Source organism: Helicoverpa armigera, chromosome 27, assembly GCF_030705265.1.
Source record: "Helicoverpa armigera isolate CAAS_96S chromosome 27, ASM3070526v1, whole genome shotgun sequence".
NCBI classification, from domain to species: Eukaryota; Metazoa; Arthropoda; class Insecta; order Lepidoptera; family Noctuidae; genus Helicoverpa; species Helicoverpa armigera.
The window spans coordinates 4,070,998-4,098,262 of NC_087146.1; the positions used below are offsets into that span (position 1 = coordinate 4,070,998).

The 27,265-nt window shown below is 38.8% G+C and overlaps 3 protein-coding genes and 2 long non-coding RNA genes across 5 annotated transcripts in view; all 5 read right to left on the reverse strand.

The window, feature by feature from the left end:
* Positions 1–137: 137 nt before the first annotated feature.
* On the reverse strand, positions 138–2,049 carry LOC110384670 (uncharacterized). Its single transcript, XM_064042239.1, has 2 exons — positions 948–2,049; positions 138–376 (listed from the first exon to the last, which is right to left on the reverse strand). The coding sequence occupies exons 1-2, from the start codon at positions 2,020–2,022 to the stop codon at positions 294–296; spliced, it is 1,158 nt and encodes a 385-aa protein (XP_063898309.1). The 5' UTR covers positions 2,023–2,049; the 3' UTR covers positions 138–293.
* An 845-nt stretch (positions 2,050–2,894) lies between these two features.
* On the reverse strand, positions 2,895–5,127 carry LOC110384671 (translation machinery-associated protein 7 homolog). Its single transcript, XM_021346079.3, has 3 exons — positions 4,966–5,127; positions 3,584–3,706; positions 2,895–3,193 (listed from the first exon to the last, which is right to left on the reverse strand). The coding sequence occupies exons 2-3, from the start codon at positions 3,704–3,706 to the stop codon at positions 3,122–3,124; spliced, it is 195 nt and encodes a 64-aa protein (XP_021201754.1). The 5' UTR covers positions 4,966–5,127; the 3' UTR covers positions 2,895–3,121.
* A 194-nt stretch (positions 5,128–5,321) lies between these two features.
* Positions 5,322–8,403, reverse strand: LOC135118945 (uncharacterized). The gene is made up of 2 exons (XR_010277875.1): positions 6,916–8,403; positions 5,322–5,561 (listed from the first exon to the last, which is right to left on the reverse strand). It is a non-coding gene; the product is annotated as an uncharacterized LOC135118945 (long non-coding RNA).
* A 2,875-nt stretch (positions 8,404–11,278) lies between these two features.
* On the reverse strand, positions 11,279–12,450 carry LOC110384636 (uncharacterized). Its single transcript, XR_010277899.1, has 2 exons — positions 12,212–12,450; positions 11,279–11,561 (listed from the first exon to the last, which is right to left on the reverse strand). It is a non-coding gene; the product is annotated as an uncharacterized LOC110384636 (long non-coding RNA).
* A 2,005-nt stretch (positions 12,451–14,455) lies between these two features.
* LOC135118904 (uncharacterized) overlaps positions 14,456–27,265 on the reverse strand; it is a 109,229-nt gene continuing 96,419 nt past the window's right edge. The window contains exons 4-16 of the mRNA XM_064042031.1: positions 27,031–27,179; positions 26,139–26,251; positions 25,542–25,736; positions 24,998–25,109; positions 24,130–24,199; positions 22,992–23,107; positions 22,325–22,413; positions 20,506–20,656; positions 18,794–19,215; positions 18,173–18,426; positions 17,378–17,553; positions 16,222–16,659; positions 14,456–15,474 (exon numbers count right to left, since the gene is read on the reverse strand). Coding sequence (XP_063898101.1) covers positions 14,881–15,474; positions 16,222–16,659; positions 17,378–17,553; positions 18,173–18,426; positions 18,794–19,215; positions 20,506–20,656; positions 22,325–22,413; positions 22,992–23,107; positions 24,130–24,199; positions 24,998–25,109; positions 25,542–25,736; positions 26,139–26,251; positions 27,031–27,179 — 2,879 coding nt within the window. The 3' untranslated portion in view covers positions 14,456–14,880. The remainder of the gene's footprint in view (positions 15,475–16,221; positions 16,660–17,377; positions 17,554–18,172; positions 18,427–18,793; positions 19,216–20,505; positions 20,657–22,324; positions 22,414–22,991; positions 23,108–24,129; positions 24,200–24,997; positions 25,110–25,541; positions 25,737–26,138; positions 26,252–27,030; positions 27,180–27,265) is intronic.

Here is a 27,265-nt window from a genome sequence, read left to right on the forward strand (position 1 = left end):
TTCAGAAGGTACTTGGTGTTTGTTTTACCGAAAACTTGTATTAGATTGAGGGTATGTCTGCTCTGCCTTACCCAACATAAGTCGTTTCAGTCGATTCCGCGATTTGGGTCCATACATTTTTGGACATTGTCCCTAATTGGTCAGCCAGTAAAAGTCGAAGAAATAAAACAGTTTTTGTGTACAAAATCTATAAAATTTATAAATAAAAAAACGTGCTTCAAAGTATAGTGTTAGCAACCACTTAATAGTTTCACAACGGGTGTGATGTGTGTAATAATTAACTTTATAAAACACTAGTGTCTACGTCTTCTCTTCCTATTGTCTCTGGGGTAAGTTTTTAAAATCTGTTTTGCACATTCCTTCGCTTCGTCTGCGACTGAAAAACCAAATGAAAAATTTAGAAATAATTTGAGACAAAAAAAAACTCGTTAAAAGTTTACAAGTTGCCCTTGAAAAGCTGATTGCAATATGCATTTGCAAAGGTAGGCGGCAGAGTATAATGTAAAAACTAAGTATGAATCTAGAAGCTTCTTAGGTCTAAGCAGTAAATAACTAAGCCAGTCATAGCGTGCAACGAGCAAATCCTAAAATCCTTAGGCACTAGCCCTACTACTACATACTGAGAATTCATATTTGAAGGTAGTGCCATAGATTACTTAATAGTTACTTCGGTAGTGCAGTTAATTGGTATATGTAGATGTGTGTTCTCAGAAAAGTGGGTGAGTCATACTTGATTGTGAAAAGGTTAAAAGGACTTAAAAGTTTAATCTAAAAATCTTAACACATCGATGAGTTGCACCGATTAACTAAAGACAACCAAACTAACTATTTTCACTTGTCAAATCGGCGATTTGATTCACAGGGGGCGAGTACGGCTAGTTTGGTTATCGTTATATTTAAATGGAGCTAATCAGCCTAAAAAAGTTTTTATTGTATACTCAACTTACATTCATCCTCCGAACTATCAGGCTGCTGTCTTCTCAGAGCCAGTTGTTTCACAAACCCAATACCATCATACTGACTATTCATAGCCGATGTTCTAACCGACTTGTTCTCCAAGAAAAATATCTCTGACATCGGTAGCACAGGGTTATAGATCCCCTGAAACAGCGCCAAATAATCATCTCCTATGGGAATCTGATGATTGTCCCTATAACTTCTATCTTCAAACTGGTTTTTTGGTCTATTCTGACCAGAAGGACCCTCGCATGGGTCAAAAACTTCATCTATGTTAAAACCTTCATCGTTTTCAAATTCTGAAATATTGTGAGAGGAATTCTGACGATTAGCTCCTTTGAAATTAAGTATTAATCCATCTAATTTAGCCTCTGCTTCAGAAATGAATTCGAAATCAGATGAATTGTATCCGTCGCATTCAGAACTTTGTGTATCCCCTTCGTCTGCATCAGAACTTATGTATATGGTTTCTTTAACATCCTCTGTTTGGCTTTCACAATCTTTTGTAGAAGAATTTATTGAAATTACATCGATATCTTCAAAAACGTTAACGTCTTCTATTATCTTTACGTCATCGTAATTATTATTTTTGCTATCAATCGGATCTTTTGCCGACTTATCATTATTTACAGTGTCTAATGCATTAAAAATTTCGTAAAAATCATCAAGGTTGATGTATTCGGTTCTAAAGTTATTGGAGCTTTCATAGTTATTTAGAGTTTCTTCAAATTCTTTAAGAGATTGTAAAGTTTCGTCTTCTATATTGAGAAAACAAACTTCATTTGTTTTAAGTTCCTTATCATTAAATATTGTGGGTTCTTTATTACATATTAATCCATCCGTTTCTATAACAATTGGTTCAAGAAAATTAGTATCAGCGTTGATTGGTGTTTCATCGCAATTTTTCTCGATATCTTCATTAAATGTTGCAATTTCAGGTGTAATATCATTAGGTTCTTTAAATTCAGGTAATATCTGATCAGTTCTGATATTATTCGGACTTATTTCTAATGGAACATCTTCTACAGAGTGTAAGGAATTATTAGAATCAGGTTTTTCAGTCATTTCTCCGAAAGAAGCATCTTTTTTTGTATCTTCAAGATTATTTGTGCTCAAAATGGTGTCAATATTATGGTCTTGTGAATATTTTTTTGTATCTTTGCTTGTTAGTATGCTATCAGAGTGTGAAATCATATTTTTCTTTGACGAAGGAAATAATTTACGAAAAAAGTCCATTGTTAACTGTAATATAGAAAAATAATTGTTCAGACGTTTCTCGCTTAAACAGGGAATAAGTAAAGTAGATATTAATACACTATTTAGGTACCTAACTACCAAATCATTAACTCAAATATAGTTTTTTTTTCAAAAGGTAATTCAGCGCAGTGCAGATGTTGGTGCAAGCAAGAACTTCGTTCAACTTTTCATGAAAGTTTTTTTTTAATTTTTCCGCATGAAATACACTTGCAGTTTTTTTTGTTAACACTTATCTATTTATTTACCTACCGTTAATCATAACTTCATACTTACTTTATTATTTACTAGACGTTTCCCGAGCGGTTTCGCCCGCGTCCCGTAATGTGCGCAGGTAAACGGTCGTTCATTTCTTGGATATTATGATTAATAGGTTTATGTTCACTTAAATACATACAGTAGATGTAGAAAATATTAGAAATCACAAACTCGAATCGGTAACATTAATATTACGTAATAATGTCTGTAGATAAGTTAGGGAAACTCACCTTTCTTAAAAGTTTTCAGTCCTTAGATCTACAATCTAGGATTTTTTACTTGATTCACTTCTATTCAAAATACTCAACTTTTCGTCTTTTACAGAAAAAAACATAGACACCGAGAAAAACATTAATCTAATGGCGGGAAATATGTTACAAGCAAAGGTCAAAAGTTCATTCAGCCTTAACAACAAAAACAAAACGTAAATTGATATTAAATGTTTTATTTATATAAAATGCATGTTACAAGTTTGGTATGTATGTAAGTTATAAACGTTTACTTGGGCCTAATTGTGGCAGTACGCAGTTACATGATAGTCAATATCCATAGTTTATGCTGTAATATAAAATCAAATTAAAACAACAAAGATCTTTTTAATAATTCTTACATTAGAATTTATAGCCTATAAGTTAAGTTAAAAGTAGTTGTGTCACTTTTTGCCGGATTTCTTGATACCTCCAGTCGCTAAAGGACCTTTCTGTGAAGCCTTTGCTTTCGCCTCCTAAAAAAGAAAAAGAAATGCTCTGTTACACGAAATAATAATTAATTTTTTTGGAAAATATAATACTAAAAAAAATCTTTTGATCTACAATCGTCTAAGTTAAAATTACAACACCCTATTCAAATTTTTTTGCAATTTTTATAAACACGAATCACTATACATAGTATCGCGTTTAAGTCCCGATTGTTAACAAATAAGCTTAAAGATATCAAAAGAACTTTTTTATGTAATAAAGGGTGAAAATATGAATGATACAAAATATTTAGTTTGCAAATAGTGTGAACACAACACTTATACTCATAAAATTATCATTACAACCAAGATTGTGTCAGTATTTCCTATCAGAATATATATATACCTTGAGAAGAAACATTGAAATAAACTCTATACCTGTAGGGCCTTTTGCTGTTCCTTCAACTTCTGTTTGTGGGCTAGGTCATCCTCGTCAAGGTCTTTAGACTCTTTCTTTGGCGCCTTTAGGGGCTTCTTCTTGCCACCTTCACGGCCAGACATCTGTGAATCAGAATAAAGTAATTAATTAAAAGAAGGCTGAAATTCAACACCTTTTAAGGGTTTTGTTTATGAAAGACCATCCCCTAAAAGGCTCGCCCTTCACCACTCACTATGTTTTGTTGGTAAAGTTGAATAAAACACTTTTTTGTATCCATATTTTATTCGAGATTAGACACTTAGCAACTCGTGGAATATAAGAGACACCATTTTAATAGAGATTACCCATAATTTGACATGTCTAAAAGATGTTGCAATACAACTCTAAACATTAAAAAGGGGCATGCAATATTTGCACAGAGGAAAATTTAAGCATGGGCGTTGATTACCCTTCAAATTTAAACTTCTTGCTCTAAGCAGATGACAATTTAAACTTAAAAGTCCCAATTTCCGTGGCGTTACTCAGATAGTATGATGTTTTTAAAACATGAACTCAAAATTAGTATACACTTAACATTCAAGGATTCTTATGTAAAGTGTTAATTTTTCAAGGTTGATAAGCGGGTACTAAAGAGACTGACTTTGCTTTGAAAAAATATCATAATCATAAAAAGTAGCCTTGAAGTCTAGATCTAATATAGCATAAATTAGTCTGAAATTCCTTTAGTGCTAGCATGATTAACCATAGGCACAGTAAAAGAGCTGGTTATAATAAAAATAGAAAAAGATTAGTCATCAACTTATTATGTTTTATTTCCACAGCTTTTCATGAAAAGTTGAAATATTAACGTGAAAATAATGTTGCTATGGCACCCTGCTTTAAACGAGAGGACTATGCTTTAGATCCATCGCTCTGAATGAGTGCTAAAAGACATTAAAATTTACTCTTAAATGTATTTAAAATAAATATACATAGCTCAAAGATTTTTTTTATGTCTATGTTTAACTCTGAAAGTTAACAATTCATATGCAATCCGATATATTTTTACATTTTGCGTTCAACAGTTCATCAGATTACATTTAGAAACTTTTACAGAAGTACTTTAGAAGTAAAACAAAGACATTAAAAATTACTTCGAGGTATATTGTTATATCGAATGTTAAGTTAGGTAACAAAACATGATAATTTTAGTAAAAGTAGGGAAAAGAGAACAAACTTAATACTTTTTTTAAAAGCATCGCTGGCATAGCGTAAGATTTTTTATTTTTTAATAACCTCAACTATGTACTAGTCATTGCTAAAGTGCAGCGGAATTATACCGTTTAAAGTTTATTGCGCATATTAATGGCTAGAAATTTAAAAGTACGGGTAAAATACTTACATTTGAAACAGGCAGAGGAGATGTAATGTGAACGAAATCAATGAAATTTAGGAAAACACGCTATTTCCCAAATTTGAGAAGACTTGACGTTTTGATTAATTGACAAATTAACTGTCTCTGTCACTTGACCGCAATGTTGCCAGATGTCGATGTTTCGTTCAGAAATGTTGTTCAACCTTAATCATCATCTGCCTAGCCTTTTCCCAACAATATTGGCGTCGGCTTCTATTTAACCGAGTGGCATTAGATAGGCGTTTTGTGTCCCAAATACTCAAGCGAAGTCTGAATACGGCTCTTCTTGAATCGTTAGGAAAATACCTTAACGTAATTTGGTTTATTCAATAAAACGACAAAAATCACCAAATACCATGTATTTTTCTTAAAAATAACATCTTAAAGCGAAGTATAAAACATACATTTTAGTCTTTCTATATTCGTTTAAAGCTAACAATACTGTTTTAGTTGTTGTAATAGCATTGCTTCTTGGTTTTTATCTTCTTGGGTGCCTGAAGAGCTGGCCAGCTTTGTGTTGACTTCTTCCAACTTAGATCTGTAGTAAATGCATTGCAAGTGTGAGCCGGGCATAAGGAGGTCGGCTGTAACAAAAATATACAAAATAATAAACAATAAGCAAATTAAAATGTTTTAAAAAAACTGAATCGATATTTACATAAAAGAAAAACTTAAGACTAATAAAGGCCGTCGAAAAATTGGTCCTCGTCGCTGTCACCCGGCATTCGGCAATACGTCTCATCAACAAATTCTTACGTGGGTGGTCCCATAATGAATTGGCCTAACATGAACTAATGGAGGAAAGGAGACGAAACCGATTTTATTTTTCAATATAATCAATATGAATACCAATACACTTCTGACATCTGCGAATTAAAATTTCTTCACCTTTATAAAAGTAATCACAATTTTACCCCAAAAAAGGCAGCCTATTGCCTTTCTAGGGGGCTTTTCATCCCGATAACGCCATTCCATTGACTCGCGCTTGGTTTGTGAATCATAATACAAAATCATAGTTTCATCACCAGTCACTAGCGTCTTGATCACATCTTTGAATTTTCCTCCACAAAGATCCAAAAACTCTGAAACGCAACGCCCGTCTCTGTACCGCTGAAAGAAGTTTCGATACCCATCTTGCACTCACTTTTTTAATGTGAAGATGTTCATGGAGCACATGATGAAAAATACTTTTAGGGAGCCCAAGGCTAGCTGCAATTTCTCTAATCTTCAAACGACGGTCACTCCGAACCACCTCTTCAATAGAAGCAATTGTTTCGGAATTGAGCAGTTCCACAGGCCAACCGTCATACCCAATTTCTTCGACGGTTTCTCTCCCGAGGCGAAACTTTTTAACCAAATTTTTCACTGTGTTATAGGAGAGGACAGACTCCTTATACACACCATCCATTCATTCTTTTATTCGCGCAGGGGATAAACCTGCTTTAAACAGAAACTGTATGAGACTTCGATACTCAGTTTTCGACATTTGGAAAAAATACGCGTCTCTCGTCATTCAAATGCCTGCTAAACTAAAACTACGCATTTCATGTCGATGCGTGTTTTTTATAATAAGTACTCGATAAACGTACTTTTTACCCGACTGTTAATGCCACATAACATGTAGCGATATGTCGCCTAGAACTATATCAGGCCAGTTCATTATGGGACCGCCTAGTATTTGTCTCGTTACGTTACAATATTGGGGAGGAGACTGAAGTTAAGCTACACATAGTTACTGTCCCAATATTCTATCCATCTGTTACTAGAGATAGGAATTTGACATTATTAGTATGAAACTAATGTCAAAATTATATCTGATTACTTCAGATAAAAGACGAGATAAATTATTGGGATCAGCCGTTAGTTAAAACTGCGCAGTAGATTCTTATTATAAGTTTCCTTAATAAATCTGCTATAGGTATTAAGTATTTAACTCACCATTAACATTCACAATGAGATATAATACTAGGAGAACAGATAATAACTTTAATGTAGTCATATTTTAAATTTAAATATCACACGAGTATACTTTACAAATGAATCGTTATAAATGACTGAATTACACATTGTAGACGCAAAGAAAACTAGTTTTTAACTATAGAGGAAAATACCTAGGTACCTACTCGTTGGCCGGTATTTCCATACTTATGAATAATTCTTAAGACAAAGCCAAATAATTCCAAGTTAGTCATCGGCCTTTTGTAATATTTGGGATTTTTAGAACACAATGCCCAAACGGGAAAACGGAATGCGCCCGGAAGACTCAGCGTAGCCCCCCCACTAGATGGACGGACGATCTGGCCAAGGTCGTGGTGGTCGGAAGCGGGGGATGTGGGTTGCTGAAGATCGACCTAAGTGGTGAACCTTGGGGGAGGCAGCAGTCCAGCAGTGGACGTGTTTCAGCGATAATCGAGCGTGACAGATCCCTAGTTGTTTTAGCAGATCATTTAGAAATTCGGTTCCCCAAAATTACGATCGGTTTGGTCGCCTTTTGACATGAGAATATGTGTTTATTATAATTTGCAATGCAGACATTAATCATTCATTCGGTATGTGTATAATGCGGAAAACTAATCTAGATACCTGCAATATGTACCTACTTAGTTGTAGTTATTACATTTAGGTATGCAACATGCATAATGCAACTATAGAGTCGTCGCGTGTTGCATATAAATAATTTTGCATCTCGCAGAGTTGGTCAAATAGGTATGCTGAGGCTTTACGATTGTCAAAATATAATCTATACGAATAGAACACTGTGTGTTAATTTACATTCTTTATGTTCATTCATAAAACTATTTCGTAGTTCACACAGGACACTGGGGTAACAAATATTATAACACTAGCTGTTTCTCACGGTTTGACTTGTGTCGCATAATGTCTTACATGTAGATGTATAGGGCTGCCATCCGTTCGGGTTTCCCCGGATTTGTCCTCGTTTGGAGGTCGTCCGGGCGGGGTTTAAAGAAGAGTCCGGGGAAAACCCAGACACTTTTCATGTAAGAAAGCGCTTGATTGAATTTAAGTACCTATATGGTAAAGTAAATGGGTGAAAAATGAGGTATTGTTTTGTTTTAAAAAAAAAATCGGTCTCGTCCGTCCGGGGAAAAAATGCGATTACGCCAAATGTCCGGGATTTTTTATGTTTATTCAGGTTTGGCGAAATTCAAGATGGCGGCAGCCCTACATTACATGTAGCCTGTCACTCGGGAATACTGTAGCTCATTTCATTGGTGATTTTTACATCGGTTCAGTAGTTTCAGAGTCTTTCGAGTAGGCACAAATAAAGTATAAGGTAGTTAGGTATATTATTATATTTTTTACTAACATAAAATTAAGTTTTTTTACTAATATTATGAGTCATGTTACTTGAATAAATAAACTTTCTATTTTATTGTATATCAGATTAAAAACAAAAATACAACATTGATTATCTACTTACCTCAATATTTCCGTTTATTAGCGGTCTTCACAGTACATTTTAATATTCTTTTTTATTTCGACTTCAAGTCTAGTTGCTTCTTGGGGAGATAAGCCGGCAGACTTTAACTGTGATAGCTTAGCCTTGTAGAAATTACATGCCACGACCTTCGGAGGTACACTCAAACTTTTCACTGAAAATAAAAGTTAATCATGAAGATAGGACAGAGATCTCAAGCAGAACAAATATTTACTTTCCCGCAGTTCCAACTTCCAGAATTCGGTATGCTTTCAAAATCAAAATAAAAAATCATCTTTTCAAACTTGGCTGCAAGACTGCACTTTTTGAACGTCAGGGAACAAAAGACAGCCCCCAAAACGCCCACCCTTCACCACTTCCTATGTGTTTTTGCTGGGAAGAAGAAGTGGCGCAACAAACTCCCCAGCAACAAAGCACGCACTTTGTTATATCCTCAAGACTATTTCAGCTTGAACCGGGAATCGAACCCGACAGGCGGCATCCACTACACAACACATTGACATCTACTTAACCAACGGGGCAAAATCTTAAATTCTTTAAGTCAGACAATCATATAGGTATATCTTATTTATATCTACTTTACTATAGAGCCAAGTTATTCAAATAAAATTACAATTAATTAATCCTACACTAGCCGTTTTCCCGCGGTTTCACCCGCGTCCCGTGGGAGCTACTGCCCGCACCGGGTTAAAATATAGCCTATGTTATTCACAGATAATATAGCTTTCTAATGTCGAAAGAATATTTAAAATCGGTCCAGTAGTTTTTGAGTTTATACATTACAACCAAACAAACAAAGTTTTCCTCTTTGTAATATTAGTATAGATTAAAACTACTCACCTTCAGCTTCGACAGTATAAAATACCAATAAGAGCAAAACCACTAAATTGAAGTATTTCATATTGTAACAAACATGCGCACGGCGTGAGAAACAAATGACAACTTAGAAGCAATAAGAGGTCCTGACAAGACAGAAGTTGGTGACAAAGCTATATTATGCAGCGTTGTATTAGGTAAATGGTATGCAAAGTATAGGTTGAATACTAGGAGGTAAATCTGCATACATTAATGACTATTATATACTTTAACTAGCGACCCGCTCGATAACAGTATTTCCCCACTATTTAATGTATGTTATTATACATCTATCTATTTAAAACAAAAAAAAACCGCATGAAAATTGCGCGTGGATTTGAAAATTTAAGCGTACACCGTGACACGGGCACAGAAAAAGCGACTTCGTTTTAAACTACATATATGTAGTGACTAGCTTCTGCCAGCGGTTTCACTTGCATCCCGTGGGAAACTGGGAAACTCTGCATGAATTCGGATAAAAGTAGGCCTTCCTTGATTAGTAAATAGGCTATCTAACAATGAAAGAAATTTTCGAATCAGACCGGTAGTTCCTGAGATTTGCGCGTTCAACTTATCAAACGAACTCTTCAGCTTTTAAAAATATGTGTAAGTAGTCATCGGCAAGGATATTGAGCCCTGACCTTCACCTGCGCAGAAGTGATTTATTGGTTTATTGCCTTAAGTGTACAGTGCGCAAAGCGATCCCCACTCTTCCGCCGAGAGCTCATTATCCGTGCCGGTAATTATAATCAGTAGAATTTTTCCGCTCAAGAATAAATGATTAGGCTTAGATAAAATGTTAGAATAAAAAGTTCTATTGGTTGCTCAAAAACTTCTCCGCTACACTTTGGTAGTGTCTGGCATTCAGGATTTAGGATCGGTTACCTAATTGAAATACAAGTCAAAGTTAAAAATTATATTTATTTCCTTTTTCAATGCAAGAACAATTAATAAAAGATGATTATGATTTAGGTATGATAAATACCTTATGATTTAATTAAATAATAGGTAGTGAATATGGAGTAATAAGTATTTATTAGATCGAGATGAATGATTCAAACACGAGGTAGATTTATAAATATGCATAAAACGTAAACCCGTGGACGATTAGTGAAGTAGGTTGAGGGCGCTGGTGACTCACCTTATTATCAATATCCTGATTAATCCTAAAGTACCTATACTCCTCTCGTACCAGGATAAAATGTGCGTCTTGTGGGAACTACTGCCCGTACCGGGATAAAATATAGCCTATGTTACTCGCAGATAATGTAGCTTTCTAATGGTGGAAGAATTTTTAAGGCCAGTCTAATAGTTTTTGAGTTTATCCACTACAAACAAACAAAGTTTTCCTCTTTATAATATTAGTATAGAGATACCTAATTGTCGTTTACAACATGAGGCATTAGCTAGTATGATGAATGGAAAAAAGACGACATGGCTAGAAAGAATATTACTTGTGAGATGACGGCAGATGATTATGATGTCCTCCTAACCGATTATCGGCTGCGGCTGCTGTTCTCATGTAAGGAGATTAGCCAACTAGCAGGACATATTATAGTGCACGAGCATTTGCTTGGACACAGGTGCACTCACTATTCCTTCACTCTCATAGCCCGATGGTACGGCAATCCGACACGACCGGAGAGAGATCAGGCGCAGGACCGACATTTACGTGCTCTCCGGTGACGGCAGATAGAAGAGTATGGAAGGACCAAAAATGAAATTGTTTTAAAGGCAGGAGGATGATGATGATGAATTATTATTAGTGTGATTTGATATAAGCGTGAAAATAATAATAACAATTAAGCGTTTTGATATTTTTACTTGTTTATTTGCATAATGAATATTTAAATTAAAATGAAATTGTGTTAAATTAATATGACAAAAAAGAGTTTAAATCATTCTATTAAATATTTTACAAAATAATAATATTATATAACCTATTTTTTATAATTTAAATGTTTTTTTTATTAATATTAAAAAATGTAACTTATAAGTTTAAAAATAAATAGGTAAATGAAATTATATATTTAATCATCTTAATAAGCCGTTCTCTTATGATGTCTACGACGGATAGGTCTCTTGTGAGGACGTTGCCTCTCAAATCTTCTGTTTTCTGGTTTCCTATGTCCTGGGCGCCTATGCCCTGGTCTTCTGATGTCTGGTCTTTTATGTCTTATTGGTCTATTGACATGACGAACCATGCTGGGGGGTTCAGGGTGATAATATCCACGTTCTATTCTTTTCGCCGTTACTAAAGCCGGGCCGGCTGTGAAAGAAAATTGAAGTTAAATATACAAATATTAATTGTTTTAAATATGAAATTGCAAATTGTTTGAACCTCTGCACTCGGTCTAAATATAGAGGTCTATTACAAGCCAACTCAAAAGTTCTTGTGATGTAATATCAGATAGAAAAGTATGGATGAACATGATATGCTGTGCAGTCCCTATATAAAATTGGAATATGGGCAGGAGGAAGATCCACCTTACTATAAGAAATGGTCTAAAAAAATAACAGTTTTAATACTAGGCTTAAACCATAGTCCCTAACAAAGTAAATGGACTAAACCTAGAAGTAGAGCTGGTACTTCTAAAGACCCCGTTCTATAATAGTCAAGTTTTTTTAAGCCACTGCTTATGAAACTTATTTAGTGCTCAGAAAAAGTGTGAATTTTAAGAAGAAAAGTTATAATAGCATACAGTAATTTTATTAAAATTGCTTTGTATATTTATCTACTTTTTGTACATATTTAATAGTTTTAAGTGTTTTGCAAGCCTTATGGTAGGATATGGTCAATGCTCCTTTATTTAAATAATATAAGATCCACATATTCATAAACATAAATAAGTTTGAGTTTGAAGAATCAATTTTCACTTTTAAAGTTCGAAGTAAACAGTTATCGGTGAAAATATTTACCTTTCGGTCCATAATCTTTATGTACAACAGAAACTTGTGGAGAATTCTCTTCGTTTCCTTTGGCCAAAGTGACCACACACAGGACGAACAAAGCAAATAATATTTTCATGGTTGTGACGTCACAAGACGCGTTCGCTGCTGACACTATGTAGTACCACTGTTCCCAAGTGTCAACTGCCCCTTTATATATAGTAGGTGTTGTACTAAATATAGGGACTACAGGAAAATATAGATAACAATGGAATTAAATCGGGTAAATAAGGAAACTCCGATGACAAGTTAGGAATGTATAGCTAGCTGTTTTCATGTGGTTTTATCTACGTCCCTAGGGAACTTAAAACTGGAGCTATGTCACTACCAAGTTTCATGAAAATCTGTTAAGCAGTTCTAGCATGAAAAGGTAAATTGGTAGTGTATTGTGTAGGTACATAGGCATATTGTAGGTACCTATGGACTTATTTCGTAAATTTTGGCTTTTCATTCATTTCATTTCCCTTCAATAAATACGATTCTACTGAAAAGTAAACATTTGGTTCTTGTAAGGTTCACACATTTTTCAAAAAATACATCAAACGTACTTTTCAATTTTACTACGACATATTTAACTACATGACCGTGATGATCCAACAGGAAAAAACATTGTTGGTACAGTGCAGCCAAATATGGAATTATTTATAAGTTATCTATTTATACATACTTACTGAAACTTTTGTTTGTAACCTACCCTAAAAGCTCCAAAACTACCGAACCGATTTGAAAAAATATTTCACTGTTGGAAAGCTACAATCTTCCCGAGTAACGTGGGCTATATTCTATCCCGGTACGGGCAGTAGTACCCACGGGACGCGGGTGAGGCCGCGGGAAATCGGCTTATGTGTATTAAATCATGAAATAGGGTAAATAACTGTATGAGGACAAACAATAACATAAATGATGGTAATGTAGTCATCAACTGAAATAATGATTAATTACCCTAAAATAGTTTTCTGCGATAATTAATTGGTTTTCAGCAACATTTGTTAAGAGTAAAATCCGGCCCCAACATAATTGTATTAACAGACTACTAAAAGGATTTTTCTAGAAATTCCAGCTGTTACCAATCCTTCTCCTTCTACGTACATATATACTAGAATTGCATGCAAATCTTGCACATGTAGGAACTATTGTTAAATTATTTATTATTTATTTCTTTAATATTCATTTCATAAAAAAAAAACATTTGCTCATAAGAAGAAACTAGCATTAATTGTTTCTCATTAGAATATATGTCAATGCTCTTGGGCTGTTTGGAATGGTACCTTGACAAGACTGTCAACTTGCAAGCGCGGGAAAAAACTAAACTGAACCATAGTTTTACAACATTAGTTATTTTATATTCTCAGACAACCAAAATTTATCGACAAGATCTATATCACTTTAAAACCTAACTTGTTTTTGTAAAATGTGTCTATACAAACCAATGCGCAAGGATGCAAATAGCTAACTTTTGAATTATTCAAAAAGTATATTTGGCGCGAACTCTAGGTAAGTATATAATACAGATTTTTAGTGAAACCAAAAATGATATAAATCAGTTGAGTAACTTTTTCATGTGAGCTGTACATAATATGTTGCTGCTTTACTTAATTTTAAAATCGGTATTTATGTAGTTTTTTTTTCATTTTGATTATAATCTTTTTCAAAATATCGAGGGTTTTGTTGTTATAGTAGAATTTGCGTTTTCTTTCTCACTCATTGACGATCTATCATGCGGTAGTGGGGTGCTATATCTACCCATGTAGGAAGTGTTATTAGTTACCTGATCTAAATAGAATGAACTCTTAAATTCACCCCACCTAAAGGTTGACTGGTAGAGAACGCCTAAGGCGTTAAGTCCGCCTTTGTACATTGTTTTTTTGTAAAATGTGTGCAAAAAGTATAATAAATAAATAAATAAATAAAATTAGCATAATAAATACTTACGATTTTCTTTACTTACCTTTCTTTCTTCATGTCGTGTAATTCAGTGATCAACATTATCAAAACGAGTCCATAATAATGTGATAACAGTTTTTCCAAGCAATTGTGTGGTTTACCCGGAGTAAAATTAATCAATATGATTTAGTATAGAAGGTTAGATTCTGTGTAAAATACTCTCCTAATATTTTTACATATAACGCTGTCACGGTTCACAGTTCCCGCGAGGTACAGTTAGTATGTAATGAATACGGTACAAGGGAGAGAAATAAAAGACATCAAGTTGACAGAATGGCGTATTATTGCTGCACAGTAACAATATAATATATTTACAACAACAAGCTAAGGAAAGGATTCACATACAACTACAATTCAGAACTTATGAGGTACGTCACCAACTAAGCGTATGTCTAAGGCCCCAACGACAACATGAGGCCGAGCCATTTGTATATGATAATACAGTATATGATACTTACTAATTATATATGTATACACATACTTAAACCGGGAGTTTTTTTGTTGCGAGCCCTTTTTCCTAACAGCTCATTACGTCCAATCAACTGCTACGAAAAACTAACTCACTGCTTTTTTTGAATAATGCAACGAACGACTCGATACCATTTTGTTTGTTTACATGAAACCCCAATAACGCGAACATTAGTCTATTCGGCACTAGCTACGGCGCAATACAATCTAGCAGCTAGAGGAGGTTGTCACGTGACCTCGGGCGACAGGTCCGGCTTGGGCGGCGCGTCGGCGTCGGGCGGCGCGTCGGGCCGCGGCGGCCGGCGCTTGAGCTGCGGCGCCGCGAAGGCGATGGCCGACACGTTGGCGGGCGGCAGCAGCTTGTGCGGCAGCGGCACGGCCTTGTGCAGCAGGTTGGCGACCAGCGCCCGCGGCGCCACGGTGACGGCGGGCGGGCGCCGCGCCAGCTGCAGCGCGGGCCGCGGCGCCGCCTGGCGCACCACGTTGACGAGGTGCGGGCCCTTGCCCAGCTGCCCCGCCTTGATCTCGAACAGCTGCGCCACGGAGCCGCCGGCCGCCTTGTCCAGCGCCGCCAGCGACACGACGGCGGGCAGGTGCAGCGCGCGGTTCTGCGCCAGCAGCGCGGCGCGCTGGGAGTGCGACAGCGGGTGCGCGTGCAGCACCTTGAGCTTGGAGTGCGGCGCGTGCGGCACCACGAGCGGCACGTGCTTGTGCACCGGCAGGCGCAGACCCCCCGCCCGCGCGCCCACCACGCCCGGGAACGGCCCGTTGCCCACCACCACGCCCGCCTGCCCCGACACCAGGTGGTTCTGTAGTCGCACCTGCAACAATAAATAATTGTTATAGAATTGGTATTAACCAAGTATGGGGTAATACGATATTCCTAAGATGTAGCATGTAGCTATCAGCCTTATTCGGAGCCCAACACTTTCATAGTGAGCGATTGTTCACGTGTTTAGATCACGCGGCGTTTGATGTTCCGACTTGCATCAGACCGTGGGCGCGCTCGGCGCTAGTGCGACCTGAACAGCTGATGAGCACATCGCGCTATACGCACCGCCACACACCAGACAGCTGACGAAGGGACTGCCACTCGGTCACTGACCCCGGTCGCGAATACACGACCGGACGCGCATTGCGCGACCTCTTCTACTCTTATTGAACAACTAAAGCTCGACTTTCGGACAAGGATTTACCAGTCGGCTTTTCTGTCGCGCAGCTTTTATTGAGAAAATTATTCGCTGTGACGCATGTAAGCACTAAGTAGTTGTCGCTAAAAAAAATCTACTGTGACAGCACTGTTAACAGTGGAGTCCAAGCCGACTGCCGTCCACGGCTTCTGTTCATGAGATCAGCGTAGGACATATTACAGTATAGTTATCGGCACGTATAATGAGCTCTCGGCGGAAGAGATCTGCTTTGCGCACTGTACACAAAAGGTAATAAATCACTTCTGCGCAGGTGAAGGTCAGGGTTCAATATCCTTGCCGATGATTATACACAAGCATTTTAATACAATTAACAAAGACAGCTTTCACATTTAATTTTAGGGTCAGAAAAAAACGTACCTTCAAACTATCAGACACAGCGACGGTAACGATCTGCGGCTGCGACGTATGCGGCTGAGCCTGACCATCCGGCACCGACGTCACGATTGTGACGTCACTCGCCCTGCGATGTCCCGCCGAACTAATAATATGCTTCTTCAGCGGCGAATGTTTCGTCTGAACAGTCTTCAACTGCACCCCGTGGGGCAACTGAACTTCCTCTATAGTATCTTCTTTGCGTTTCTTCTCGATTTTAATATGTGGTACTTCGTTAACTTCTTCTATAATAATGTTGGATGTGGGTACTGGGGCGGGCACGTCGATAATCTTCTCTTCCTTGACTGTTGGCTTGGGCGTTTCGATTTTGATAGGCGGCGGTTCGGGCTTGACCATGTCGATGTATATGGGCTCCTTATCCGCGTTTGTAACGTTCACTACGGTCGAACCAAACGAGTCCGCCTGTGGAACAAAAAAGGAATGTTAAAGTTTTGTTTGTGTCGTAAGACATAAGTAGTTTGTAGAATTTAAAAAAAAAAACCACTTAACTTATTCCGTCTTACCACAAAAACTTTTAAACGTCAGTTTAAGACTTGTTTAAAAAAAATACTCAATACTCAATAACTTTATTGCATTCCATAATGTGTACAGGCTGGTGGGTAAAATTAAAAGAAACAATTATGGACCCTGTCGGGCACAGCAAAGTTAGTTTATAGAGGAGAGGACGAAGAGCGCTTATTGAACATAATAATATTGAATTAAATGTAGAAAATCTTATTATATTTAGATATTTGAGTAGGTATTATTTCCGTGTAGATTTATTTACATTTTACTTATTTATTAAATTTATATTCGTTTATTTATAAATTATTAATTTATATTATAAATATTCTATATTGTGTTCTCTGTTTTTTAAATATGATGTAAACCAGTCATAATCGTTATAAAATGTCAGATTATGACGTTGAAATAAGGTCCATTTTGCAGCCACAATTTTTTTAGACAAGTCTTAGACACATGTTTAAGTTTTTGTAGTAAGACCAATTAAGTCTACACCAGTATCATAAAAAAAAATAAGTTTGTGAATCTCAAGAGATGAAAAGTCCTATGTCCTTGCCGGTTTTAGACTGCCACTTCTTCATCTCAATTTTTTAACATAAATTAAGTAAATAGCACGTACCTTTCTGTAGTCCGGGCCAGAGTGGGCACGCCCCCCCGTACTCTGGCCGTGCGATAAAAACGACGCCTCCGCCGCCGCAGCCACCACCGGCCCGCCCGCCGCCGCCGGCGCAGACAGGAACTGCCCGCCCGGCGCCGGCGCGGGCGCTAGGCTATCCACCTTCATTTCCGATAGACCTGGGAAACAAATGAGATGGTAAGTTAAATAAAAAAATAATAAAAGTACATGTACACTTAACTTTCCTAATATGTACACATAAATCCTAAATAGTATCATAGTAATAAGATTTTTTTGCAAACTGTTCGTAAAATGGGTTATACTGCCTACCAAAAAATTAAGCTCTAGGTTTAAATCGAGTTAACTGTGTTTAAGCAACTTTTTGACTTCAGAAGGTCTGAAAAATATTCTAGTTATTAAAAATTATGCCTAATTCTAGTATTTTTTTAATATTTTCGCATAGTGCACTAAGAACAATTCGAAAACTATCAGGGCTATTAATATGAGCATTCTTTTTTCAAAAGTGGACTTTTACCAGTAACCAATTATAAAGGGAATCCTACAATTATTATTGAGCACGCATTATTTCACGTAAAAACTACTGGTTAGATTTTGATAACACTTAGTTGTAAAATAGCATTTATATCAGAATAAAACAGGCTCCTCTTTATGTATGTGCGAGAAATACATCCTTCGGAACAGGATTGAAGCTGCGGGCGGAAGCTAGTTTAATTTATGTAGGTCATTAAAAATTATAAAGGATTTCATTATTCTAATCAACAAACAAATAAAACTCACCCGTAAAATTCTCACTAAGCAAATCGTCCGAACTAACATCTAATCCGGCCACACTATTATCCAACACCGGGTTTATATCCGGGTACAGATCGGCGAGAGTGAACTCTGAGGTAGTGAAAGTGTCGTGAGTGTCGGACACGGTGTCGGACCGGATCTCGACAGCGATGGGCGTGTGTAGCGACACTGGGAACTCGGTGTCGTGGCTCTCTGGGCGTGGGGGTGACGGTGGGGGGGTTTTTGGTCGGAAATGTAACCTGGAATTGGAAAAAAATAGTTTTAGTTATTTTCTTTTGTCATACACAAGATTTTAAGGCGTACAATATGTACAAAAGGGTTTTTATATGCCTCAATAAGATTGATGTTATATATCCGAAACAACGAACGGATTTTGATGAAACTTTGTGTGATTGCCTTTGATTTTACAAGGCACACAACAGTAAATTATAGATTTCTCACGATTTTAAACGTGAAAGTAACTCTGTCTTTTACACCAAAATTACTTCAAACTTATACTTACTTAAAGTTAAGTATACAGATTATGTATTATTAAGTTACTTTTTATCCGAGTGCACGTAGGTATTACTAAGCTAATTTCGCATAAAGTTAATTTAAAAAACTCACCATTTCTTATTAACTTCATTGATAAACTGCTCAAACTCCTTCTCAACCGGTTGCAGACTCTCATCCGAATCATAACTGCTATCCGAACACCCGCTCCAAGCTCTCTTCCTCATCACCCGTTGCAAATTATCTCTCACTACACCATCCAAAGTCCTTGCACTAAACCTAATATCACTTTTAACACTATTAACACTGTCTTGGATGACGTCGGGCAAGTCGGATCGGATGTCGGGCAGGTCGGATCGGACGTCGGGTAAGTCCGACTTGGTTGGTTCCTGCTTGATGTCCGTATCGGCTGTCCAGAGGTCGGGATTGCGGGCGAGGTGGCGTCGGAAGGCGTGTCTCCAAGGATATTTGCCGCTGCTGTGGTAATCCATTGATAGTTCTTTTGGAGTTCTTTGCGCTTTCGTTTCGATGTCCTCCTGTAAATAAGATTGGTATGTTTAAGTAAATATTTTTTATATAATTCCGTCTGTTTTTCTAGAGAGGGTTTTAGAGCATATACCGTGAGACGCAGAAAGGATATAGTATATAGCCAGTAGTGATACATACGTGTGGCTGGTGGGGCTGGGGCGGGAAGGGCAGGCGCGTGAACAGGTCGTGCAGCGGCGTCCGCGTGCGGTCCAGCGCCACCCATAGCAGAGTATATAGCCAGTAGTGATACATACGTGTGGCTGGTGGGGCTGGGGCGGGAAGGGCAGGCGCGTGAACAGGTCGTGCAGCGGCGTCCGCGTGCGGTCCAGCGCCACCCATAGCAGAGTATATAGCCAGTAGTGATACATACGTGTGGCTGGTGGGGCTGGGGCGGGAAGGGCAGGCGCGTGAACAGGTCGTGCAGCGGCGTCCGCGTGCGGTCCAGCGCCACCCATAGCAGAGTATATAGCCAGTAGTGATACATACGTGTGGCTGGTGGGGCTGGGGCGGGAAGGGCAGGCGCGTGAACAGGTCGTGCAGCGGCGTCCGCGTGCGGTCCAGCGCCACCCATAGCAGAGTATATAGCCAGTAGTGATACATACGTGTGGCTGGTGGGGCTGGGGCGGGAAGGGCAGGCGCGTGAACAGGTCGTGCAGCGGCGTCCGCGTGCGGTCCAGCGCCACCCATAGCAGAGTATATAGCCAGTAGTGATACATACGTGTGGCTGGTGGGGCTGGGGCGGGAAGGGCAGGCGCGTGAACAGGTCGTGCAGCGGCGTCCGCGTGCGGTCCAGCGCCACCCATAGCAGAGTATATAGCCAGTAGTGATACATACGTGTGGCTGGTGGGGCTGGGGCGGGAAGGGCAGGCGCGTGAACAGGTCGTGCAGCGGCGTCCGCGTGCGGTCCAGCGCCACCCATAGCAGAGTATATAGCCAGTAGTGATACATACGTGTGGCTGGTGGGGCTGGGGCGGGAAGGGCAGGCGCGTGAACAGGTCGTGCAGCGGCGTCCGCGTGCGGTCCAGCGCCACCCATAGCAGAGTATATAGCCAGTAGTGATACATACGTGTGGCTGGTGGGGCTGGGGCGGGAAGGGCAGGCGCGTGAACAGGTCGTGCAGCGGCGTCCGCGTGCGGTCCAGCGCCACCCATAGCAGAGTATATAGCCAGTAGTGATACATACGTGTGGCTGGTGGGGCTGGGGCGGGAAGGGCAGGCGCGTGAACAGGTCGTGCAGCGGCGTCCGCGTGCGGTCCAGCGCCACCCATAGCAGAGTATATAGCCAGTAGTGATACATACGTGTGGCTGGTGGGGCTGGGGCGGGAAGGGCAGGCGCGTGAACAGGTCGTGCAGCGGCGTCCGCGTGCGGTCCAGCGCCACGCGCCCGCCGCGGCACAGGCGCCGCCGGGCGAAGCCGATGCAGCCTGACCGGAGGGAAGTCAGCGTGTACCTATAAACAGAAGTGGTAAGGTCAATCATATGTTACATTGGTAGATCACAGACTATCATTTGAACATCTTTGAAATTCATTACGAATAGTCAGAAAGCAGGGATCTGACAAACAGTCTGCAACCCGGTTTGAGGAGTTCAGATAGGTAGTCAGTTCATATGGTACACTGGTACCACAGTCTAAAAATCATACAGTCGTCCGACGAAGACGTCTAGACAGGGCAATCGTGCGGGGTGTGAGGGGCGAGACGCGGGTAGGCCGCTCCCAAACTACGAACAAAATGATGTTAGCAGTTTGGGATCTATCATTGAGGGCTAACGCGTGTTTCTTTTTTATAATATTTTTTATTTATTTAAAATGTTGCATGCGACGTGTGCTGTGAGTGATTGCAAGTCTTCATCTCAAATAAATAAAGATCTGCGGTTTCATCGGACGTAATTTTTATAATAAGAAATGGATGTCAGTTTTAAGTTTAATTGAAGTGCTTGTTACGTAAAAGTCAGCCTTTTTGAAATCCAAGATGGCGGACCTTATTTTCTTATAATTTGATATGGGTGTCAATTTTGAGTTAAATTGAGGTGCTGGTTACGAAAAAGCCATCCTTTTTGAAATCCAAGATGGCGGACGTCATTTTCTTGTAATTTGATATGGGTGTCAATTTTGAGTTAAATTGGGGTGCTGGTTATGAAAAAGCCATTCTTTTTGAAATCCAAGATGGCGGACGTCATTTTCTTATAATTTGATATGGGTGTCAATTTTGAGTTAAATTGGGGTGCTGGTTATGAAAAAGCCATTCTTTTTGAAATCCAAGATGGCGGACGTCATTTTCTTATAATTTGATATGGGTGTCAATTTTGAGTTAAATTGGGGTGCTGGTTACGAAAAAGCCATCCTTTTTGAAATCCAAGAGAAAAAAGTCCGCGGACAAAAATCCCTCGTATACTTAGGCTATAAGAGATTTAAAAACAACTGTCACGGGCAGAATTCAAGCCGTGTCCTTTGGCGAACCGTGAAGTCACATCAACAATTGACTTATTTATTTATTTAAAAACTTCACGATCACAGTAGGTACAGTTAGTGTCACAGTAACTAGTTACCAAGACTGCATCAGTTCATTTTTAAATCTCTTTGTATACGCCTAATTTGCATTTTTTATTGACATACTCAACTCCTTAATAATACATGCAGTAAAGAGCGGATTAAGAATTATTTAAATATCATGTAATTTTGTTTTATTTATAATACTGCTATCGATGTTGGTCTGCAATAAATAAATAATTTCACAAATATTGTTTACTTGTGACAACCCTGTCCTATGCGTTACTGTCTAGACGATGTCGGCATTTTACACGAGATCAAAGGCGTCGACCTACTGTATGTTCTTTATACTGTGCTGGTACTCAGCAGCATCCGTTTAAATAGGAAGCCGAGCCCAACATAGTTGGAAAAAAGTTAGGCAAATGAGATGCCATGTATTTGTAGGTATACACACTATTTGTATACGAAATAAGAACATAGGCTACTGTTCATATGGGTGCGGAAAATAGTTCCCACATGGCATGCGTGAAACTGCGTTAATTACTTTTCACACGGGATGCGGAAAAAAGTCCCCACATGACACGGGTGAAACTGTAGGAATATATAAGTAATAAAAAATGTATATGTTACCTATGCCTCTCATCCATCTCGTGCTCAAACATCCCGTCTTTGGAGGGATCATCAGGGTCCACGGGATCGCCGTACAGGGTTGACGTCGGCTGCAAACATAATGCTATATATTAAACACGGTTAAAAACTTTCTTTTTCTCATAATACGATAGTTGAAAACTGGTTAAATTCACCACTTTTACTGTTAATAACGATAACATTCTGTGCAATTTATATGAATGTAAACTATGATGTGACAGAATTTTCACATCCAAAATAATCATTTTTTAATCGAAACAAGAAATAGAAGTGATATAATTCTAAAATGCTTTACCAAATGGATACGATAATAGATTTTATTTTTGAACTACTCAGTGTAGTACAGTCGGCAAAGAAAGAAGTATACCAATTTAGAAAAAAAATATACTATAATGTTGATGTTCTTTAGATAATTTTTTGATCGATCTGAAGACACTTTTGGACTAGCACAGTTTTTTTTGCAGAAATAATTTGGTTCGTCCATACTGAACTATATATTAATTAACATAGATACATATTAAGTAACCTGTGCTACACATATTCCTTATTTTACTTCTTCCCTTTGCCAACTTTCAGCACAGAATCTTACAAATGGAATCTAGCCACTAAGATCTGGAAATATTTCCACATAAACGTGTCTAAATCTCACCATTTCATAATAACAGCCGGGCTTGCGTCGGAAGGCGAAGGGCCCGTCGTCAGGCGGCGTGGCGGCGTCGGCGCGGCCGCTGCCCTCTTCCTCCGAAGAAGTGTACACGCCTGAATCTGAAATGTTACAAATGTATTCGTATGTTATTTTAAATTAGGTTCAAAAAAGTTTTGAATATATTTGGAACCATTTTCACCAAGTATAGTCTGGTTAAGGTAAACAGCTGTTTTTAATACCTCAAATAAACAAAGGTAAACATAATATTTCGGACTTAATAATCCTCAAACGACTCATTAGCAAAAAAGTTAAAAAGAAACCCTAACTGGCCAATTACGTAAACAGCTGTCGGTGTAATTAAACAGTGATTGGTCTTTAGTACATTTTAAATTTATATCTTGGCAAAGGCAGTATAATGAAAGCGTGGTATATAGGTAATATTTTAATTTTAATAGTAATATTGTAAATATATAACATACCTACCCTTCGGTACGCTTTCGGTAAACTGTATTGCCAAGATATTTTAAATTGTTTATAACTACCGGTTACTGAACTTTTTGACATAAGGCATCCTAATTTTCGGATTATGAAAATATGAATGGCGTCTGAGAAAATAATATTATTTTCTAGAGTGCAGTATCCAGTACAAGAGATTAGATGCAGGAAACACAAATATTAAACGGCAGTTTTTCTGTTTTTTTTGTTCAGTTATCCTATGGCTTATTTATAATCACAAAACAAAGCCTACCTGTGTATGAATCTTTATTCATCTTTTTACAAGATAATATGCCCACATTAATGAAGAAAACCCACATTAAAAAAGTTTAATTTTATAAGTGAGACTATTGGTATTCAACTAATAATTTAAAAATATGTAAAAACTGAACAATACTACCTTAAAATGTCACCCCTGAGGTTTTTTCAAATTCTCGACACTAAGGGCTTATTGAACAATTAGACCCAAGAACCTCAAAGGCCTATTTAGTACGTATAAGCGCCATGTTTTGGCGCAACGTTCAAGCGCCACGACGTTTTTGCGCCACAATGTGTATGCGCCATAAAGCTTTTGCGCCACGACATTTCTGCGCCACGACGTTTTTGCGCCACGTCGTGAAAGCGCCACGTATAAACTGATACGTACCTCGCAGCCCCTGCACGGAGCCGACGACGGGATGCCTGTGTTTCCGTCTCTTGTACGGACGCTTTTCTCGCTGGAAGGCAACAGACTATCATGATATCTTACTCGCTTTTTTTATTATTTTAATATATGTATGTAAAACTTGTTTTTTTTATTGAGTGAAACATCTATTAGCGCGTTTGACACGTCACACCGTTCCCTACTATCTTATTTTATATATTTATTTTGTATCCAAATAAAGCTGAAAAGCAGCACTTCATTTGAACGTCAATTTAAAGCCCGCCCTGGGTGGTGAAAAAGCTCCCCATTCAACTAAATTTTTGCAGGGCACTTGTAAAAAAAAATGTGCGTGACGTATTAAAAATAATTCGTAGTACGTGCCTTTAGATGTTTCACTGTTAACCGGTCGACCGGACATCACTTAAATATTTTTCGGTCTTAATCGGCAGGTTTTAAGTTGCGAGTATCAGCCCCTTTTTTTGTGCAGATTTAAAACACATTTTTTTTAATAAACTTTAGTGGCATATCTATGAATTGAAGATTTTCATATCGAATCGAAGTTTCATTATTGTTGCCACTATTCCAAGGTCAATTTTATGTATAAATAACTTGATCCCTAACATGTAAGGTCCATCATAGAGAAGGCAACACAAATCCTCGAAACACTGCAATATTTTACACATGCAGCGAGCCATTTATGTTCAGACATCTGACAAATTTCTTCAACAGATTTTCAACCGTATCACAGTAGTGGAAGGTTAAAGTTCGATTGATAAAAATAGACAGATTGACAGATTGATGATCTGTACAAACTGATACGAATTTATATGGCGACAAAATATCGTCATAGGGGTGATATATCTGTGGGTACCTGTCGCGGCTGGTCGACGGGCGCGGGGGGCGGCCGCGGGGTGTAGTGCGGGAGGGGGTACGCCTCGCGACGGAACGACGACGACGTCAGCGGGACTGGAGTGTACGCGGGCCTGGAAATGGAAATAAAATAAGTTTTAATTACATATTATAGAGAAATGTGTTGAGGTATTTTCTTGGAGAAGCTCATGGCTTCTGGTATAGCCGGCCTAGAGTCACACGTTAACCTGTGATCTGACTCTGGTGGAGTCGGATTGCCGTACCATCGCGCTATGAGAAAGAGTGAAGGCATAGTGAGTGCACCTGAGTCTGCGTAAATGCTTACTTGTGCACTATATGTCCTGTGTGGCTTATCTCCTTAGCGGACAGCGTCCGTGGCTGGACATCATTCAAGGTTGTCACTGAAAACCTGTGCTGATTTTGCTGGACCGACATCTCTCGCTCCGAACGGGCGTTCTGTTGCTCATTTTTAGCCGTATTTTTTACGGGTAGATGTCCATTTGTCAGCTTGGCACTCTCGGCAGGCGGGAGGGGGACACACATACCTGGGCGGCGGGTCGGGCAGCAGCTGGTTGGCGAAGTCGCCGGCGGCGTAGCGGCGCTCGGCGATGAGCGCGGTGAGGCGCACGAGCTCGCGCTTGGCACTCTCGCGCCGCGCCACCAGCTCCAGCAAATTCAGCGCCCGAGCGAGATCACGACGGAGTTTCAGCATCTTCTCGTATGAGCTCTCGTCGTTTTTCCTGTAAAAGAATTAAGATTTATTGTTTAATGTGTGCAAGTTGGTGGTTTAAGCCAAAGACAGGACTAGATTAATCATCATCGCTGATTGACGGTGAAGGAAAATATTGTTGAAAAAAGTTGGACCAAAGTTTGAGCAAGCGCAGTTTTGGATGCTCATATCTTCTCTGTATGAAATGAGATGAAAGGAAATCATAACGCTTTGCAATTGTATAATTTAAATGTCAATCAACACATAGTCACACGTTTAAAATAATGTAAGCTTTTCTTCTTTGCTCTGGATGACACATAACAAATATCTGAAAACCATTAATTAAAGCAACTGTACTCTATTCTAGTGTCAGCTGTAGGTAGACGATGTCATAAGGGTCATATAGTAAACTGAATATGTGTTTAACACTCACCTATTTTTCCTAGTCTGCATCTTTTCAGTCCGCCGCCTGAACGCCAAGTAGGGGTTGTTAGAGGACTGGCCCGGCCTGTTCTCTGTTTTCACTGACAGGACCAGTGGATGTTGCTGTGGACAAAACAGTGATTGTAATTAATATTGGAACTTCAGCCTTGTTAAATCTAAGGTTAATCTAAGGTCCTTGTTACATTATAACTAAGTAATTCTAGCTAGCTTCCGCTCTAATACCGAGGGATTTTTTTCCAGCAGATGGATGAAAAGTATCCTATATGTTGTTCTGGTATATATTGCTGTACTATATGCTATATATTGGCTGCCAAGTTTCATCAAACTCCGCGTCAATGTAGCGGGAAAGTCACAAAATTTGGCAGTTATAATATTAGTAAGATTTAATGATTACATGCCACTTCCAAATTTAATGGAGCAGGAACCCAGAATAGTCTTATGTAATTTGTACAATTACATTTAATTTACAATTTTGTCTAAAAACTTAGGGTCCGTTCAGACAGACCAGCTCGGAGAGAAGAGCAAATTTTTAACACGTTGAAAATCGAGTACTTTGTATTTGAAGTAAGGTTTATTTTTTTTGAATGTGCACTGCTTTTGTCATAAAGAATGCTCGATGGCGCTCGTTGTGAAATAATAAGAGGAGCCGACCGGCTCCGATCGCGTACTTTTTCTTGGCGTTTGGCTTCGATTGCATGCTCTTTAATGCTCGCGCAGCCGATCGGCTCCGGTCTGTGTGAAAAGAAAAATGCGCGCCAATGCTCTCCGTGCCGGTCTGTTTGAACGGACCTTTAACGTTAATCACCACGCTTGCTGGTGATGCCATGTGGGTTGGTGATTTTAGACATTATAACCCAGGTTTCTAAAACTATGTAACTCACCGTATTGAGGCGCTTATTCAACCAGTAATCGTACACGGCTATGACGAGGTCATCGTTCCTCTCCAGAAGCAGTTTAGCCTCGTTGAGAGTCACGACCGTCTGGCCTGAACTCTTCTCCAGTTTGTCCATCATCTGCTCGAATTTTAGCTCTGGAAATAAACAGAAGAAGATGTCAAGAAGTGTAGACAGTATTTGATATGTTGGAGCGAAATGACGATATATTTCAATGTGCCAA